Consider the following 18,001-nt stretch of genomic DNA (forward strand, 5'->3'; position numbering starts at 1 on the left):
ACAGGAAACACTGCCTCATAGGTAGAGGAGGTGTCACTGATGCTGCTTTAAACTCAGCTTTGTTTTGCTCCACAGTGAGAAAAAGGTCAAAGCAGAATTAACAACACCCTTAAAAACCTCTAGACACTATTATTACAGGATCCAATATTATTTAAATGCACATGCCATGGGAAACTTTGATTTACATGTAACACTTGTGTATGCTACCTGTAGTGTTTATTACATTCATAGCATACTCCATCCATCCATCCATCTATCCATCTTCTTCCGCTTATCCGGGGTTGGGTCGCGGGGGTAGCAGCTTCAGAAAGGAGGCCCAGACTTCCCTCTCCCCAGCCACCTGTTCCAGCTTCTCTGGGGGAATACCAAGGCATTGCCAGGCCAGTTGAGAGACATAGTCCCTCCAGCGTGTCCTGGGTCTTCCCCGGGGCCTCCTCCCTGTGGGACGTGAAAAGAACACCTCAAAAGGGAGAGGCATCCTAACCAGATGCCCAAGCCACCTCAACTGGCTCCTCTCGATGTGAAGGAGCAGCGGCTCTACTCTGAGTCCCTCCCGGATGACTGGGTGTCTGGGCTCTCCCTCCCCTATCTCTAAGGGAGAGCCTAGACACCCTACGGAGAAAACCCATTTCGGCCACTTGTATCCGCGATCTCGTTCTTTCGGTGATGACCCAAAGCTCATGACCATAGATGAGGGTGGGAACGTAGATCGACTGGTAAATCAAGAGCTTCGCTTTTTGGCTCAGCTCTCTCTTCACCACGATGGACCGGTACAGCGCCCGCTTGACGGCAGACGCTGCGCCAATCCGCCTGTCGACCTCCCGCTCCCTTCTTCCCTCATTAGTGAACAAGATCCTGAGATACTTGAACTCCTCCACTTGGGGCAGGACACCCCCCCCTGACTCGGAGAAGGAACTCTACCCTTTTATGGTTCAAGACCATGGCCTCGGATTTGGAGGCACTGATCCTCATCCCGGCCGCTTCACACTCGGCTGTGAACCGCTCCAGCAAGAGCTGCAGATCACGACATGATGAAGCCAATAGGACCACTTCATAGCATATTGTTTTGGTTAAGTTTTATCTGTTTTGTTCAATCTTCTGTCACTGTTGTCCTTTTATGGATATCAACATGAAGAAATAAAATACATGTCCCTCTAATGATTCTACTTCAGCACATCACACTACTGACATACAAACATTATGAAAGTACAACACAACCACAGACATAAATTAGTCAGTGGTTTGACTTGTGATTAATTTACTTTAGCTGGTGTGTTTTCTGTCAACATTTTTATTTGTACAGAGAAACTGCAGATCAATCAATTCAATCCAAGTTCATTTGTATAGCATATTCAGCAACAAGGTAGTTCAAAGTGCTTTACAACATAAAAACAGTCACCAATTGTGAAACAAGCAATAAACATTACAAAACCAAATTGACCTACAATTGTCGACAGAAAATTTTATCATGTGTAAGATGTTGTAAAATTATTTACAAACTCCACTGACTACCACTGCTTGAAATTGGTAAATCAGCAAAAGCCTAGATTTGTAACTGCTGAACCTTCCATGATCCAGAGAATTCAAGTAGACTGGGTTATTTGGTCATTCCATAAGACAGCAGTTCCCAACTCTGGTCCTCAAATAACTGTGCCCTGCATATTTTAGTTGTGTCTCTGTTCCAGCCAGGGGCACGGTATCGGGGTATACGTTAGGACAATTCCAAAGGCCCTTGACCGACAGGGGGCCCCCACAGAAAAAAAAAAAAAAATTAATAAAAAAAAAAATATATATATATATATATATACACTGCTCAAAAAAATAAAGGGAACACTCAAATAACACATCCTAGATCTGAATGAAAGAAATATTCTCATTGAATACTTTGTTCTGTACAAAGTTGAATGTGCCGACAACAAAAAATCATCAATGGAAATCAAATTTATTAACCAATGGAGGCCTGGATTTGGAGCCACACACAAAATTAAAGTGAAATAACACTACACGCTGATCCAACTTTAATGTAATGTCCTTAAAACAAGTCAAAATGAGGCTCAGTATTGTGTGTGGCCTCCACGTGCCTGTATGACCTCCCTACAACGCCTGGGCATGCTCCTGATGAGGTGGCGGATGGTCTCCTGAGGGATCTCCTCCCAGACCTGGACTAAAGCATCCGCCAACTCCTGGACAGTCTGTGGTGCAACGTGACATTGGTGGATGGAGCGAGACATGATGTCCCAGATGTGCTCAATCGGATTCAGGTCTGGGGAACGGGCTGGCCAGTCCATAGCTTCAATGCCTTCATCTTGCAGGAACTCCTGACACACTCCAGCCACATGAGGTCTAGCATTGTCCTGTATTAGGAGGAACCCAGGGCCAACTGCACCAGCATATGGGGTCCTCAGACAAGGGGTCTGAGGATCTCATCTCGGTACCTAATGGCAGTCAGGCTACCTCTGGTGAGCACATGGAGGGCTGTGCGGCCCTCCAAAGAAATGCCACCCCACACCATTACTGACCCACTGCCAAACCGGTCATGCTGAAGGATGTTGCAGGCAGCAGACCGCTCTCCACGGCGTCTCCAGACTCTGTCACGTCTGTCACATGTGCTCAGTGTGAACCTGCTTTCATCTGTGAAGAGCACAAGGCGCCAGTGGCGAATTTGCCAATCCTGGTGTTCTCTGGCAAATGCCAAGTGTCCTGCACGGTGTTGGGCTGTGAGCACAACCCCCATCTGTGGACGTCGGGCCCTCATACCATCCTCATGGAGTCGGTTTCTAACCGTTTGTGCAGACACATGCACATTTGTGGCCTGCTGGAGGTCATTTTGCAGGGCTCTGGCAGTGCTCCTCCTGCTCCTCCTTGCACAAAGGCGGAGGTAGCGGTCCTGCTGCTGGGTTGTTGCCCTCCTACGGCCTCCTCCACGTCTCCTGGTGTACTGGCCTGTCTCCTGGTAGCGCCTCCAGCCTCTGGACACTACGCTGACAGACACAGCAAACCTTCTTGCCACAGCTCGCATTGATGTGCCATTCTGGATGAGCTGCACGACCTGAGCCACTTGTGTGGGTTGTGGAGTCCGTCTCATGCTACCACGAGTGTGAAAGCACCACCAACATTCAAAACTGACCAAAACATCAGCCAGACAGCATAGGTACTGAGAAGTGGTCTGTGGTCCCAACTGCAGAACCACTCCTTTATTGAGTGTGTCTTGCTAATTGCCAATAATTTCCACCTGTTGTCTATTGCATCTGCACAACAGCAGGTGAAATTGATTGCCAATCAGTGTTGCTTCCTAAGTGGACAGTTTGATTTCACAGAAGTTTGATTTACTTGGAGTTATATTGTGTTGTTTAAGTGTTCCCTTTATTTTTTTGAGCAGTGTATATACAGTATGTATATATATACTGTATATACTGTATATATATATAGAGAGACAGAGAAATATAAAAAAATGGGGCCCTGTCAATTACTGTTATTGTGTTTTTAGCAATAAAAATTAAATGTTACCCCTCCCAGACCAAAAGACACATCCATATTTGCACTGAACCCTGGATCTGCCTGAAATGGTTCATTCCTGCTTAGCGCGCTTGACGTTGACGGTGTTCAGCAGCAGTCAGTACAAGACAAGAACAACTGTGGCAGTTACTGTGCTGCTAAAAAAAATAATGAATTCAGGTTTTCAAAAAAAATAAAAAATAGAGAGATGAGAGAGAAAAAGACAAGAGTGTGAATTTGTAACAGTTATTCTCCAAGAGAGGTGAGTAGACTGTATGAGATTATAACTAGGTTGTCCAATGACAAGCATCATTCCAGGGAATCTACAGGGATTTCGCTGTGTCTTTGCTCTTTTTACAATTACAAAACAAAAACAATATATTTGTTGCTGACAAAAATTCAAGCAATCTTTATAAAATGATAATAAAAAACAGCCTCCTGTCTGGACTGCAGCCAGTCCACACTGTCCTACCTTAGCTTGTGGTTAAATTACAGATATCTGTTGACACGTCCCCCTTCACCCTTCCTCTCCTTAGTGAAATTAAAGCTGCAGTATATATCACATATAACTGTGAATACAACAATAATAACAACAATGGTTCAGGAAGGTAGGTTGCAATTTAAGAAAGAAAGTCAGATGATTATGTTTAATTTCAATCAATCATCAATCAAGACAAGTTGTAAAAAATGAATGGGTCATAGTTTCAAAGTCCTTTTCAAAGTGCATGGTTTACAGTACATGTCTTTTGCCAGCTGTCTCAGTTGGTAAAAACTGGACTTCATCAGTAAAATAATCTGCCTGTCAAGATTAAAATCTGTACATTTTAACCCCAAGACTAGTGACAGTATGTTTCAAATACTATGCAAGAGGTCCAAGTTCTATGGAGAGTGACTCACTGGAGGCCCTGGGACTGAAAAACATAAACACTAATGACCCCTCTGCTACATATCAATGATCATAATGTCCAGTTTGTTTGGAAATTGGTTGGTTGGTTGGTCATCCTCCACCACCTCAGCAACTCAAAAGAAAAAAAGACAAGTTAGCAGGAAAGTAATTGTGGAGCTATACCAGTATGGTTCATCCTTTGGATCACTTTCCTTTTTTTAGGTGTTTTGCCTTTAGTGGCCTTTGTTTGAAAGTACGATGACAGGAAAGTGGGTAATGAGAGAGCGGGAAGACATGCGGCAAAGGTCACCAGGCCAGGAATCGAATCTGCAACGGCCGCGTCGAGGACTAAAACCTCCATACAGTGGGGAGAACAAGTATTTGATACACTGTTGATTTTTCAGGTTTTCCCACTTGCAAAGCATGTAGAAGACTGTAATTTTTATCATAGGTACTCTTCAACTGTGAGTGATGGAATCTAAAACAAAAATCCAGAAAAATACAATGTATGATTTTTAAATAATTAATTTCCATTTTATTGTGTGAAATAAGTATTTGATACACCAGAAAAACGAAACTTAATATTTGGTACAGAAACCTTTGTTTGCAATTACAGAGATCAGACGTTTCCTGTAGTTCTTGACCAGGTTTGCACACACTGCAGCAGGGATTTTGGCCCACTCCTCCATACAGATCTCCTCCAGAGCCTTCAGGTTTCGGGGCTGTCGCTGGGCCACACGGACTTTAAGCTCCCTCCAAAGATTTTCTATTGGATTCAGGTCTGGAGACTGGCTAGGCCACTCCAGGACCTTAAGATGTTTCCTACGGAGCCACTCTTTAGTTGCCCTGGCTGTGTGTTTTGGGTCGTTATCATGCTGGAAGACCCAACCACGACCCATCTTCAGTGCTCTTACTGAGGGAAGGAGGTTGTTGGCCAAAATCTCACGATACATGGCCCCATCCATCCTTCCCACAATATGGTGCAGTCGTCCTGTCCCCTTTGCAGAAAAGCATCCCCAAAGAATGATGTTTCCACCGCCATGCTTCACGGTTGGGATGGTGTTCTTGGGGTTGTACTCATCATTCTTCTTCCTCCAAACATGACGAGTGGAGTTTAAACCAAAAAGTTCTATTTTTGTCTCATCAGACCACATGACCTTCTCCCATTCCTCCTCTGGATCATTCAGATGGTCATTTGCAAACATCAGATGGGCTTTGACATGCGTTGGCTTGAGGAAGGGCACCTTGCGTGCACTGCAGGATTTTAATCCTTGACGGCGTAGAGTGTTACTGATTGTTTTCTTTGAGACTGTGGTCCCAGCTCTATTCAGGTCATTGACCAGGTCCTGCCGTGTAGTTCTGGGCTCATTCCTCACCTTCCTCAAGATCAATGATGCTCCACGAGGTGAGATCTTGCATGGCGCCCCAGACCGAGGGAGATTTTCCGTTATTTTGTATTTCTTCCATTTTCTAATAATTGCACCAACTGTTGTTGCCTTCTCACCAAGCTGCTTGCCTATTGTCCTGTAGCCCATCCCAGCATTGTGCAGGTCTACAATTTTATCCCTGATGTCCTTACACAGCTCTCTGGTCTTGGGCATTGTGGAGATGCTGGAGTCTGATTGATTGAGTGTGTGGACAGGTGTCTTTTATACAGGTAATGAGTTCAAACAGGTGCAATTAATACAGGTAATGAGTGGAGAACAGGAGGGCTTCTTAAAGAAGAACTAACATGTCTGTGAGAGCCAACATTCTTACTGGTTGATAGATGATCAAATACTTATTTCACACAATAAAATGGAAATTAATTATTAAAAAATCATACATTGTATTTTTCTGGATTTTTGTTTTAGATTCCATCACTCACAGTTGAAGAGTACCTATGATAAAAATTACAGTCTTCTACATGCTTTGCAAGTGGGAAAACCTGAAAAATCAACAGTGTATCAAATACTTGTTCTCCCCACTGTATGTGGCGCCACCACAGCAATTTCCTTTTGCATGAAGGTGCCATGTTCATCTGTTCAACAACTATATGTAGTCATAATGGGAATGGTCAACCATCATACAGGAATGAAGGTTCAAAATGTGTAAATCGATTCCAAAACAAAAGCCAAAGACCTGGTGAAGGCTGAAGCTGTTAAGGCAGTGAAATTTATCCTGTACCAACATGGGCTAACAATGACCTCAGTGAGGAGGAAGTCACTAATCTGAAATAAGATGGATTGCAGTTTGCAAATTCTCATGAGGACAAAGATTAATTTTGGAAACATATCCTCTAACCTAATGGCCATAATGATGTTACAGGATATTACGGCCCGGCTCAGAAGATTGCAACAAGAAAATGGAAGGGGGGGTCAACACCAAATGCCATTTTAAGCTCTTTACAGGCATTTGCTCTCAAACAAGTCTAGGGGCAGTGGATAGCACCCCAAGCACACTGGTATATGCCTAGGAATAACTGCAACAGCATGTGTACACCTTGATCTGGTCCTCCATTAGGTGATGATCTCCCTCAGACATGGACCAGCTGGCCTCCCTCAGATGAAGAGTGTCGTGATAAGCTGGCCAGAGACTGCTCCCAGATGTAGACCTCCATCAGATAGGTTCAGATAACATCTTTTAATGTAGTCAGCCAGGACCCTCGCAACTGCCTCCCACATGACTTTCCACAATGTGACTGATGTGCTTCACCCTGTCTGTGTGTCTGCTATGAATGGAAAGAGCACTCTTTATATATGGTCCAGGTAGACACGTAACCTTAGGCGCTTCCCATTCCAGGACTAATGAAATTACAGTCACATAGCACCAAGGGGGACCATCAGTTTCATTTAGAGGAAAGAGCCTCATAAGCGTCATAACACCATCCTAACTGTGAAGTATGGGTCGTAAGTGTTGTCAGAAAATTGTCATAGAACTAAATTGAATGTATTTATTGGTGCAGGCACAAGTGTTTTCAAAGATCATAAACTGACATTTGTAGCATATGCTAATTTGCAATGTCTCTTCATAGCTGGTATTTTGGCTACATAAAACAAATAATACAATAAAGCAAAGCATAGAGCTTTCATAAAAATTAAAAAACTAATAAAAACACAATAAAGCCTTGCAAAAACACAATGACTTACTCTATTGAAAGTGTAAGTCTAGAAGAGAATTTTGGCAGTCATACATGACCACGATTCTGTTCACTCTCAAGAAACTGTTTCAGCTTTAACTCAGACTGGTGCCAGCTGGAATTCAGTTTTTATTTTGCAGGAATAAAATTGTACATGTTAATTTCTGATAAGGACAAAACTGTTTGACTCAGACAAGTTTTACATAAATGAAAGTTATAATTCCCTCCAGGAATTACTGACCTTTATTCCAAAAGGTCACTAAACACAGCAGGAACCTTACAATGTAGACAAAGGGTGCCTAAGACCAGTTCTTGAGAACTACCACACTGGAACTTTTAGGTGCAACCCTTCTTCAACACATTGGAATCAAATGAATAGCATGTTACCAGATGACTGCAGAGCTGAATAACTGGTTGCAATGGAATTCAGGTAATGGATTCAGGTGTGATGGATAAGGGATATTGATAAAAAATTGCTTAATGGTAGCTCTGATGTAGACGTTTGAAAAAATAAAATTAAAAATTTCATAAAATTTTCAAAATTCATCAAATTCAGCTTTTTGACACATGACAGTGATTTGATAGCATGATTTTTATTCAACATCTCAATTGCTTAATTGTAAATTAACTGCATTTGCTTAATAGTTGTTGGCTGCTTGTGACAAAGATATTAAATGGAAATTTCTATCTAAAAAAAATACAGAGTGCATAAAAAAATTTATAGCATGAAATGGTAAACAATCTCAAATCAGTCTAAACATATACAAGTTTGCTTTTATACCTCTCCGCTTAATCTTGACAAGCATGTTAAATTTAAATTGTTCTTTAAGTGAAATAAAGACAGTTTTGTCAATCTTTAATGTGAGGCATTACTTTTCAAACATTTTTATGTAAAATACTTTGTCCAGTAATTACATTCCTGAGGAATTGTCCCAAATTTTAAGATTGGCAAGATGCTAGCTCATTTCTACCCTCTGCAGAAGTACCCTGTTGTAATAGTTAAATTAATAACATGAATAAAGGAATTAAAAGTACATTTATATGTTGTTTTTTTATAAAGGAAATATCTACTCAAAATATCTTTTGAATGTGTCTTTGATAATTTTTCAATCATTGTATTAACTTCCAACTGATTCATCTGCTGAAACCTAAACATTGAGTGGTACAAGAACATACATGCTTGAAGCATTCAAGTTAACTGTGAGCTCATCAGATGAGATGAAAATGTTTTAAAAGTTGTCAGTAATCTGCTTTTTCTGTGTATATAACTGATACTGATTGACTAGTTAATCTCCTTAAACCTTGTCCAGTGTAGTCATTTACTTTTAGACTCCTCCTTGTATTTTACATATGTACATTTGATTGAAAAGCCGACTCTAGTACTTTTTATTTGTAAAATAATCAGTTCTCACATAAACCAAATTCCAGCGAACTTTTCAATAGTATATTACAAATATTCACTAAACAGAAACTTTTATCTGCTAATTAGTTCGCATTGAAAGGATCGGAAGTAGACAAATGCACATAAACCCTAACAGATTTGTTGAGACAATTCAGTTTGTCAGAAAGTCAAGTTTGATTGATTCTGTTGAACCTGAATCAATGTCGGTGGCTGTTGCTTTCATTTCAGTGAACCCAAATTCAATATTCACTTCAGTTTTCCGATTCAGGCCAAGTGCAGTATTTGGTGAGTCAACCACAAAACTGCCAATTTTTTCTACTTCCTCCTCATCCACATATTGTGGATTTTCATGTTTTGTGCGATAAAACTTGTAGCTAAGACTAGTTTGATCAGAGTCAACTGGATACAAGTTAAAGTTTTTGACTTGGTTCCAACCAACATCTTCATCAATTTGTAGCATTTTCATGAAAATATTCTTACACCACTCACCATGTTTGTTTTTATATTTCTTCTCTGGCTTGTGTTTTGAGGCATCAAACCTCTCATAAACAGAAATCCCATAAGTGAAGGCACTTTTTCTAAATGCTACCACCCCCTGGTTTCTTCCAAAGTCCACAGCTCCTTTCACAATAGCCTCTTGTGGCCTAAATGGACATAGAACTTTACATTGATCAATAAACTCATCAGTTATGTGTCTCCGGAGGATTTTGCTGTCAGCATATCCTCCCACTAACAGAATGTACTGAATGTTGAAACATTTCTGTAAGATTTCTCTGAGACTCAAAGTGATGCCTTGCAGGCTCTGTGCAAAGAACGATCTGAGTTTTTGTTTAAAGATTTTGATTGACCCATCATTCCAGGAAGCTCCTTCTACATTTTTAAAGAACTTTTCAATCTTTTTGTGTGTTTTTTTAGCCAGAGTTGCCAGGTTTAGAGGGCAGGTGATGTCTATATCATCATCCCTTTTCTTGGCAATTGCAAATTCATACATTATTTTTTGAATTTCATTGGGGTAACTTTTTTCATATTCATCCCAGACTCCATTGCAGAATATTTCTTTGAGAAACTTTTTAAATTGTTTGTCCACTGTTTGTCCTCCCAAATCATTTCCAGAGGCCTTGTGTAGCTCTTTCAGATTTCTTCCAGAGATGACTTCATGTACAGTGATGTCAATGGTCCCCCCTGTAAGAAATAGAAGATCTGATGTGAATCAAGTTAACAAAACCAGCACCTAGAAAAAAGTTATTGGCAAAAACAATTTTTTAAAGTGAAAATTATCTTCTCATTTAATCTTTTTTTCTAAATTGGTTAAACAATAAATGGAAGGATAATTTTGCTGTAAGCAAGGCATTAATTAAAATTCATAAAACAGAGTTTTAGCTGCTATTTAAAAAAAACTATAAAGTATATTTAATTTTAAAAAATCTGTTTGAAACTATCTTAACCAAATTTAGTTTGTAGAAATAGTTCTAAAGAAACAGAAAAATGAAAAATTCACACATTACCTCCACAGTCAACTACAATGTACTGAGTTCCTGGAGACTGATCCAGTTTGTCTTCTCCCCGGTTTTCAGCAATGAAACCTTTAGGCGGAAGCTTCTTACACCAAATTGATGCTGCTTCAGGTTCAAGTGCAATGACCAATTCGTTTTGTGGGGTCACAATACCTGCCTTAAATAGGTGAAAATAACTAATATTTACTTAACAATAAGAGGAATGACAACAACTGGCAAAAGGAACGTGGATCCTTTGTTAATGATTAACCTGGGTTGCTGCTTCTTTCATGAACTGTTTAGCTGAAGGGTCCCAGATGGCAGGAACCGTTAGGACCCAGGTGAAGTCAGAGGCTTCGAATGTAATTCCTGTCGCACTTTCATTAATGGTTGTTAGAGCATCATCTTTCAGGAATCTCAAGCCTTCTGTAAAAACTGTCATGGCTGTCATTTCTTTCCCATTGGCTGCTTTAATCATCAGATCCCTGGAAAGCATCTGTAGAATATTGATATCATATTCATTAGACACCAGCACTCACCTTACTGTAATATTCAAAAAATAAAATTTAAGCTATACTCACTTTGTTGTATAGGGACATCTTGAAACAGTCAAAGAAGAACATTTTAATGGCTTTCTTTCGTTCCATTGAAAGATAATCATTTTTAGCTTTATAACCAAAGCTGTGAAATGTTTTATTTTCATCAAACAGGATGCAGGTAGGAGTCTTTGGTGTTTCAAGACCAACCTCTTCACCCCATTCCTTCACACGGGGAACAATTTCTTCCTCACTGGATGTTATACTGAAGGCATATCCACTGTATGCAGTCCCAAAGTCTATAGCGATGATGAAAGAGTCTTCCATTGTAAGACCAGATCCAATAGGTGGTGAAGAGGAAAATAAAGAGAAGCAGACAGAGTGGAGTTAATATATTGTGCAGAGGGAGGGCCAACTAAAAGTCCATCCTCCTCAGAGAAAGTACATTAGACAGAGTATGAGCCTAACTAGACACATTCACTCACAAGAAGGACTCACGAGAAGGCAAGAATGAGCGGCAAGGCACAAGATCGAAGCCAAGGCATCGGGTAAAGGGATTAGATACATTAATTAATATCAAATTAAAAAGCAAAAATTTAATTAAAATAAGGTTTATTTTAATTTAAACACTTTTTAGAAATGTTTCTTTTTTATTATTTTACTTTACCAGAAAAAAAATAGTTTATGTAAGCTTTTTCCCCTTGGTAAGGCATGAGCTGAAACAGAAATGTGAACGCACGGTAGCCTTTGCTTCAAAAACAATAAGAGACACAGAATGTTTGACATCAATCAAAATTCTGGTTGAAATACCATTTCTTTCATTCGAAATCTGTCAAATGATGCTGTAATAATTTTTCGTATGTCCAATGTCTTTCAAGTAACTGCCTTGTCAAAAGAATTTGCCAAATCAAGAATTTATATTTGTTCCGAAACAAGCAACATATTTATTAATACTTGACAAGAAATAGATGCTGTACAGAGATGCAACTTTTTCTCAGAAAAGACTAGACTTAAAGACTAATGTTTCAGGAAAGGATACAAGGACATAATAAAATTAATAAGCTGTCTATCATTTTAAAATAAGTGCAGTTGTTTTTTGAAGTAGATTTAAGGACTATTTAAGTGCTGACTAGGTTGAGCAGGCTTCAACTTACTTAATCTGGGGGGATCAACTTTTTTGTTGATCCTCAACAAAAAAGTTGTGTTTCTGAGGATATATTTTGTTTAGCGGGAGATTCAGTAATTATGTAAAGCTTTATTTATGAGAATAAAAATAACCACCACAAAAACTCCTTCAAAGGTACTTTACATAAAATTGTCTTCCATAGTAAATGTAAGTTTTCTTTTGAGGTAAAAATGTTGGGAGAAGGAGAAGGAACCCAAATGAAGCTGCCATTGCCCTACCATGGCCAGTCTAAAACAGGGCAATTCAGACACACAGGTCCATCAATCCTATGTTACGTCACACTTTTGGACTGTGGAAAAAAGCAGGAATACCTGGAGGGAACCCACACATGAATGAGAAGAACATGTAAACTCCATGTAGAATGACCCCAGGGTGGGATTCAAAGTCAGGACCTTCTTGCTACACAGGAACAGTGTTGAGCGCTCCACCTTGCAGCTACCATTCAAATATCTAAATTTTTTCGATAATTACAATGAAATCTGTTTTTCATCTGCAGGTTCAGGATGTATTTTATCACAAGTTGCAGTAGTGACTTGTCCAGATTGTTATTTTTTGGGGTTTACTGCACTAAAAAATGACAGTTGTCTGTCCGTAAACCCTCAGGATATGATGAAACAAACAAAAATAATGCCTCCAAAGAGTTCCTGTATTTTCTTCACAAGTTTTAACAACCAGCGAGCTCATATAAATTATTTTAACGATCTTCATTCTGATTTTTTTTAAGCTTTGGAGATATCTTACAGGAAAACCATAAAGAGATAAAGTAAGCAATTGCCTTTTAATTTTTTCGAAGGTGTGAATATTTTCTTATTAATTGAAGATGAATGCAAAATATGTACATAAAACACATGTTACTAATATGATGCAGTGTAAAAAGTATGTTTATGTATTCAGAATAGGTCCAAGGTATCCAAAAACTGCTTTTAATATTCAGGCATGGCATTTTTAATTCACAGATCTACATTGGATAAGGAGGGTGAAATACTAAAATTACTCAAGAACAGGTAACACATTTTTTTAATGATCTATAAGTGAAGGCTAGGGTTGTGAATATTTTGAGTAAAAATATGTTTATTTTCTGTAAAAGAAAAAGTAAAGTCCCCTTAGGAGTTTTTAACATCAGACATATTTTGATGGCATTTCTACGACTGAGCTACTCAATAGCAGAAGGAATAATCTGTGCCAAAATAATTTTTGTAGAATGTGGTGGTGTTTCGTCACCTTGCACTCTGTTCTTACACACCTTAAATGTCAGGTGCACATGTTCAATTTTGCCACACAGTAATGTCAGTGGGTACTTTCAGTCATCAGATCTGGAAAAGCTTGCAACAATGTCTTTCTTTTGAAAATTATATTTTTTTAAAAGTTATTTGTAACAAGCTATAGTCATAAATAAGGTGTTTTTAGACATTTCTCTGTTTAACTACAATAAAGGGTGTGATTAGTAAAATAGTATCTTTTGGCTGTCACCCTCTTATCATTGCTGTTCACACATCAGTGATGGTGAAATCACACTGGCTACTTTTCTACCTTAATTTAATAAAAACATGAAGATATGATGCAGATTATTTTTTGTTATTCTGAATTATTTTGAAATCATTTATGATTTCAAAATAATAATTAGTAAAAACCCACTGCTTTACAAATGGCCACACAAGAGTAAACATAAGTAAATGTTTCGAACAGTGGTGCAGAAGTAAACTTGTGCTGTAAACCCAGTCTTTTTACACGGTAGATGGTGACTAAATCAAACTATTTAAGTTATGTAGTTCATTTTGAGGGGCAAAAAGAGGAAATTAACACAATCACTTGTTAATTTCAGCAATAGGTTTCCTATAAATCTTTCTTGAGCTATACATCATGTTATAATGTTATTCCCTCATTAAAAACATACGTGTAGTGTTGCCTTGATTTTTTTTTTTATGTATGTTTGAGAAATCTTTTAATCTCATGTGGCAACCATTCATCTGTTCAAAACACCTGGGTGGACCTAGAACGACCTGTTAGGCACAGTTCCTTTTCAGAGCTTCAGTTTCCAAGCTTCAGAGCTTCTGCCTCAAAGAGCAACGCACAACATTGCATTGTTGTGTGTTGCAGAATCCTGCCCAGGTCCCTCTTGAAAATGAGATCTAAATATCAGTGGGGTTTTACCTGGTTAAATATAGGGTTAATAGACTAACCATATTGTGATGACTTCCTGAAAGTGGAGTTTCAGTTAGAACAGGAGTCTTTAAAGAGACGGAGGCCCAATTCCGTTGTTAAATCAGGAAATAAAGATTATTTTTAGTCATATTTGATTTATATAGCTTTTGTATAACACTTGAAGTGTTATAAAACTTCAAGTGTTATAAAGTTTTATAACAGACCTGACCTAAAGGTCTGCTAAAAAACAGCCCTTTTAGCAGGTCTGTTGCATTGTTCTTTGATTACGCCATAGAATAGCATTATGTGCCTGGAAAACACGTACTACTGCCCATTTATCTAGAACTGCTTAATTTTTTCTTACTATGGTATTGCTAAGCAGTATATATTTGATTAAAGTATAATTAAAAGCAACTAACTTTTTTAATTATAGTAAAAATAGAAATAGATTCTATTTTGGCAATAATCTGGCTGTGATTCAATTAGTCAGTATTAGAAAGCAATATGGGTTACAAATAAATAAAAAGTTGAATGAACTATACATTTAAAAATTGGTTACAATGAGAGGAAAAAATCACATCAAGACAAACTGCTTGCTTTATCTTCACACTAAGCAACATGGGAAGTATTAATTATTGATATTAATATATTCGGAATTCATCTGTTGAAACTGTTAGAGCTTAAATGCCGTACTTTGTGTAATGCATTTAAAACTAGGTTGAAAGAAGTACATAGACATAAGATAACTGACAAAAAAAAAAATAGAATTAACCTATATTGGGCCATTTCTTCTTTTTCTCCACTGTATTTAGCTCAGCAGAATCTCCTCAACACAGTCCCTGTCAGCAACGTTTGGTGTGTATTCTTTGTGGGATCTGTCCCAGGAAATTTTCTGGACACCAAAATAACAGGTATCAAATATTTAACACTTTTGACAAAGAGTAAATATTTTTGAGGGGGCACAATGTCATGTACAACAACAAATTCACACAAGCAGTTTAGAATAAATTTTGTAGTTGGTGGAACTCAGGAAGGTTTGTAGGCTGCCTCACTCTAGCGCCTTTTTAGATCTGCTCATAACTTCAGGACTTTGTGATGGCTACATCATTGCTTTGTTGTCCTTAAGGCACTTTGTAACCATTTTGGCTGTGTGCTTAGCAGGTCTGTTGCAATGAGCAATAAATCCTTCAATTGTATGATAAATTAAAATGGTCTTGATAATAAAATATGAATGACAATCCTGTTTGTCTACGAAGCATCTTACTCACTTTCTAGCAAAGAGACTGGATGACAAAATGATTCACTCTGGTCCTTCCAGTTACTCCTCCCCTCTTGTTTCCTTAGAGTAATGGGACAGACACCTGAGGGATTTACCTTTAGTCGTATTGATTACTGCAACAGTGTCTTCACAAGTCTGCCTAAAAAAATCAGACAACTGCAGCTGATCCAGAATGCTGCTGCTGGCGTTCTCACTTAAACCAAGAAGATGGAGCACATCACACCAGTTCTAATGTCACTGGGGTGCTTCTATGAGCTCCCCGTAGCTCAAAGAATAGACTTTTTAAATACTGTTGCTAGTTTATAAATCACTGAATGGCTAATCATCACAATACATTAAAGATCTGCTGTTGTTATATCAACCTTCCAGACCTCTCAGGTCTTCTGGTTCTGGTCTGCTCTGCATCCAAAGAACCAGATATTATATTATATATTATTTATGGCCTTTTACATCAATACACATACCTATAGTTCTGCAGTAGTGACTTGTCCAAATTGTTCTTTTTTATCAGTGATTTGATAACTGCTGCTTTTAAAGCCTAAGGGAAAACACCTAATGAGAGCGATGATTTTACTATTTGGATCAGATCAGTAGCAATAACAGGCAAGACTTTTTTTAAAGAAATATGTGGGTAAAACATCCAGACAGCAGGAACCTGAGCTTAATTGACTTATAATTTCTTCTAGGGTTTTATAATTGATTAGGTGAAATTGGGTCATTTTGCCTGCATTTGTTATCTTTGGGTATAGCATTGGTACTGGATTTAGTGTAGGTGTACAGATTAAACTACTGATTTTTAAAATTTTCTCTTCAAAAAAGCTAGCAATTTGTTGCAGGCCGTGTTTGATTGCAGTTCAAGCTGTAACGTCACTGGAGGGTTTGTGAACCTGTCAACTGTTGCAAATAAAACTTGAGCTTTGATAATATTTTTGCTTTTGACATCTTCAAAGACTGTTTCCCTTGCTTGTTAAAGTGTTGAGTGATAGTTATGTAGTCTTTCATTGTAGATATCAAAATAAACATAAAGTTGAGTTTTACACCATTTATGTTTGGCTCTACAGCAGAGTTGAGCCGTAGAGCTCAACTTTATGTTGAACTTTATGTTGAGATCCATATGGAGCCGTATGGATCACTCCATACGGCTCCATGGAGAGATTACGTCTCTCCATGGAGACTTGATCCTACCAGACACAGCCTTCACTTTAATGGGGGCAATGGTTTCAATAATATCTGAAATTTTAGAATGAAGAATATCTACCAACTCATCTACCTCAGTATATTATTAATGATGTAGATGAATTATTTCTATTCATCTGAAGAGTAGAAACAACTCCTCACCCTTAGGCAAGCAGAAAGAGTAGATTTGATTAAATGCTTCTATTGTGTTGTCTGTTAAAAAAATCACTTTGTGATAGTAGCCGTTTGGCTAAGTGAGCCAATGTTGATTGTACTTTCAAAGATACCAATAAAGTGATCCGACAGGGCGACATCAGTTATAGAAATATTGGACATATTCACACCCTTATTAATAACCAGGTCCAGTGTGTGACCTTGATTGTGGGTTCTTTGGGTAATATGTTAAATATCACACAGCTCTTTTGCTCCTCTGTCTTGGGGTTGTCAATATGAATGTTGAAATCATCGACAATTATTAAACAATCATAGTCAATGCATATGAGAGATAGAAGTTAATTAAAGTCAGTAAAGAAATTTTCTGCAAATTTGGACTTTTGCATAAAGTTAATGTCAAAGTTTGTCTATGGCCTTTTGCCTCAATACCCAGATATTCAAAAAAGGTGAAATGACCCAAAACAATTTTGCTACAATTTATGACATTCTTAAATATAGAAGCCACACTTTCCTCTTTTTTATGTTTTCTATTCTCACTTTAAAAATTGTAATTCTGTGGTGCTGATTCAAGTCGTACAACTGACAGTATTGTCATCCAACAATGTTTCTGTCAGAAACAGAACATCAATATTATGCTGGGTGATGAAGTCATTTATTAGTAAAGCTTTTAGTATTAACAATTGAATATTTAAAAGAGCCAGTATGAGTGAGTTGGTGGGACATAGTTCCAGAGATTGAGGTTCCTTTAGGCAGGATCTCTGGCAGACTGCTCCAAAAATGGGGGCCATAATACTGGAAAGAAGCCTCACCATAAGTGTGTGTTCTGACATCAGGGTCCCCGGGGGTTCATAAGGTAAAAGCAGCTCTGAAAGGTAAGATGGTGCAAGACCATTAAGACATTTAAAAACTAGTAAGAGGATCTTAAAATCAATCCTGAGATACTGGGAGCCAATGCAATGATTTTAAAACAGGAGTGATGTGAGCCTACATTCTGGTCTTGGTTAGCACTCGAGCAGCAGAGTTTTGTAAGAGCTGAAGGCTGTGCGCGGTTTTTTTTAAGGAGATGAGAAAGCAGGGTATTACAGTAGTCTTTACGGCTGGGAATAAAAGCATG

The 18,001-nt window shown here is 38.5% G+C and overlaps 2 protein-coding genes across 5 annotated transcripts in view; one reads left to right on the top strand and one right to left on the bottom strand.

Moving 5' to 3' along the window:
• Positions 1-7,615: 7,615 nt before the first annotated feature.
• Positions 7,616-11,291, bottom strand: LOC102221966 (heat shock 70 kDa protein 12A-like). The gene is made up of 4 exons (XM_005815419.2): positions 10,976-11,291; positions 10,666-10,890; positions 10,407-10,572; positions 7,616-10,083 (listed from the first exon to the last, which is right to left on the bottom strand). Exons 1-4 carry the CDS (start codon positions 11,255-11,257, stop codon positions 9,053-9,055), a joined length of 1,704 nt encoding a protein of 567 aa, XP_005815476.2. The 5' UTR covers positions 11,258-11,291; the 3' UTR covers positions 7,616-9,052.
• Positions 11,292-11,406: 115 nt separating this feature from the next.
• LOC111609336 overlaps positions 11,407-18,001 on the top strand; it is a 34,970-nt gene continuing 28,375 nt past the window's right edge. The window contains exons 1-4 of one of the 4 annotated variants that reach the window (XM_023337302.1): positions 11,410-11,478; positions 12,841-12,879; positions 13,073-13,120; positions 15,071-15,169. In XM_023337302.1, coding sequence (XP_023193070.1) covers positions 11,441-11,478; positions 12,841-12,879; positions 13,073-13,120; positions 15,071-15,169 — 224 coding nt within the window. In that variant the 5' untranslated portion in view covers positions 11,410-11,440. Of the gene's footprint in view, positions 11,479-12,840; positions 12,880-13,072; positions 13,121-15,070; positions 15,170-18,001 lie in introns of all 4 variants that reach the window. The other 3 variants (XM_023337303.1, XM_023337304.1, XM_023337305.1) reach the window with 3 other exon arrangements.

The sequence above is a fragment of the Xiphophorus maculatus genome, chromosome 7, assembly GCF_002775205.1.
Source record: "Xiphophorus maculatus strain JP 163 A chromosome 7, X_maculatus-5.0-male, whole genome shotgun sequence".
Taxonomy (NCBI): domain Eukaryota; kingdom Metazoa; phylum Chordata; class Actinopteri; order Cyprinodontiformes; family Poeciliidae; genus Xiphophorus; species Xiphophorus maculatus.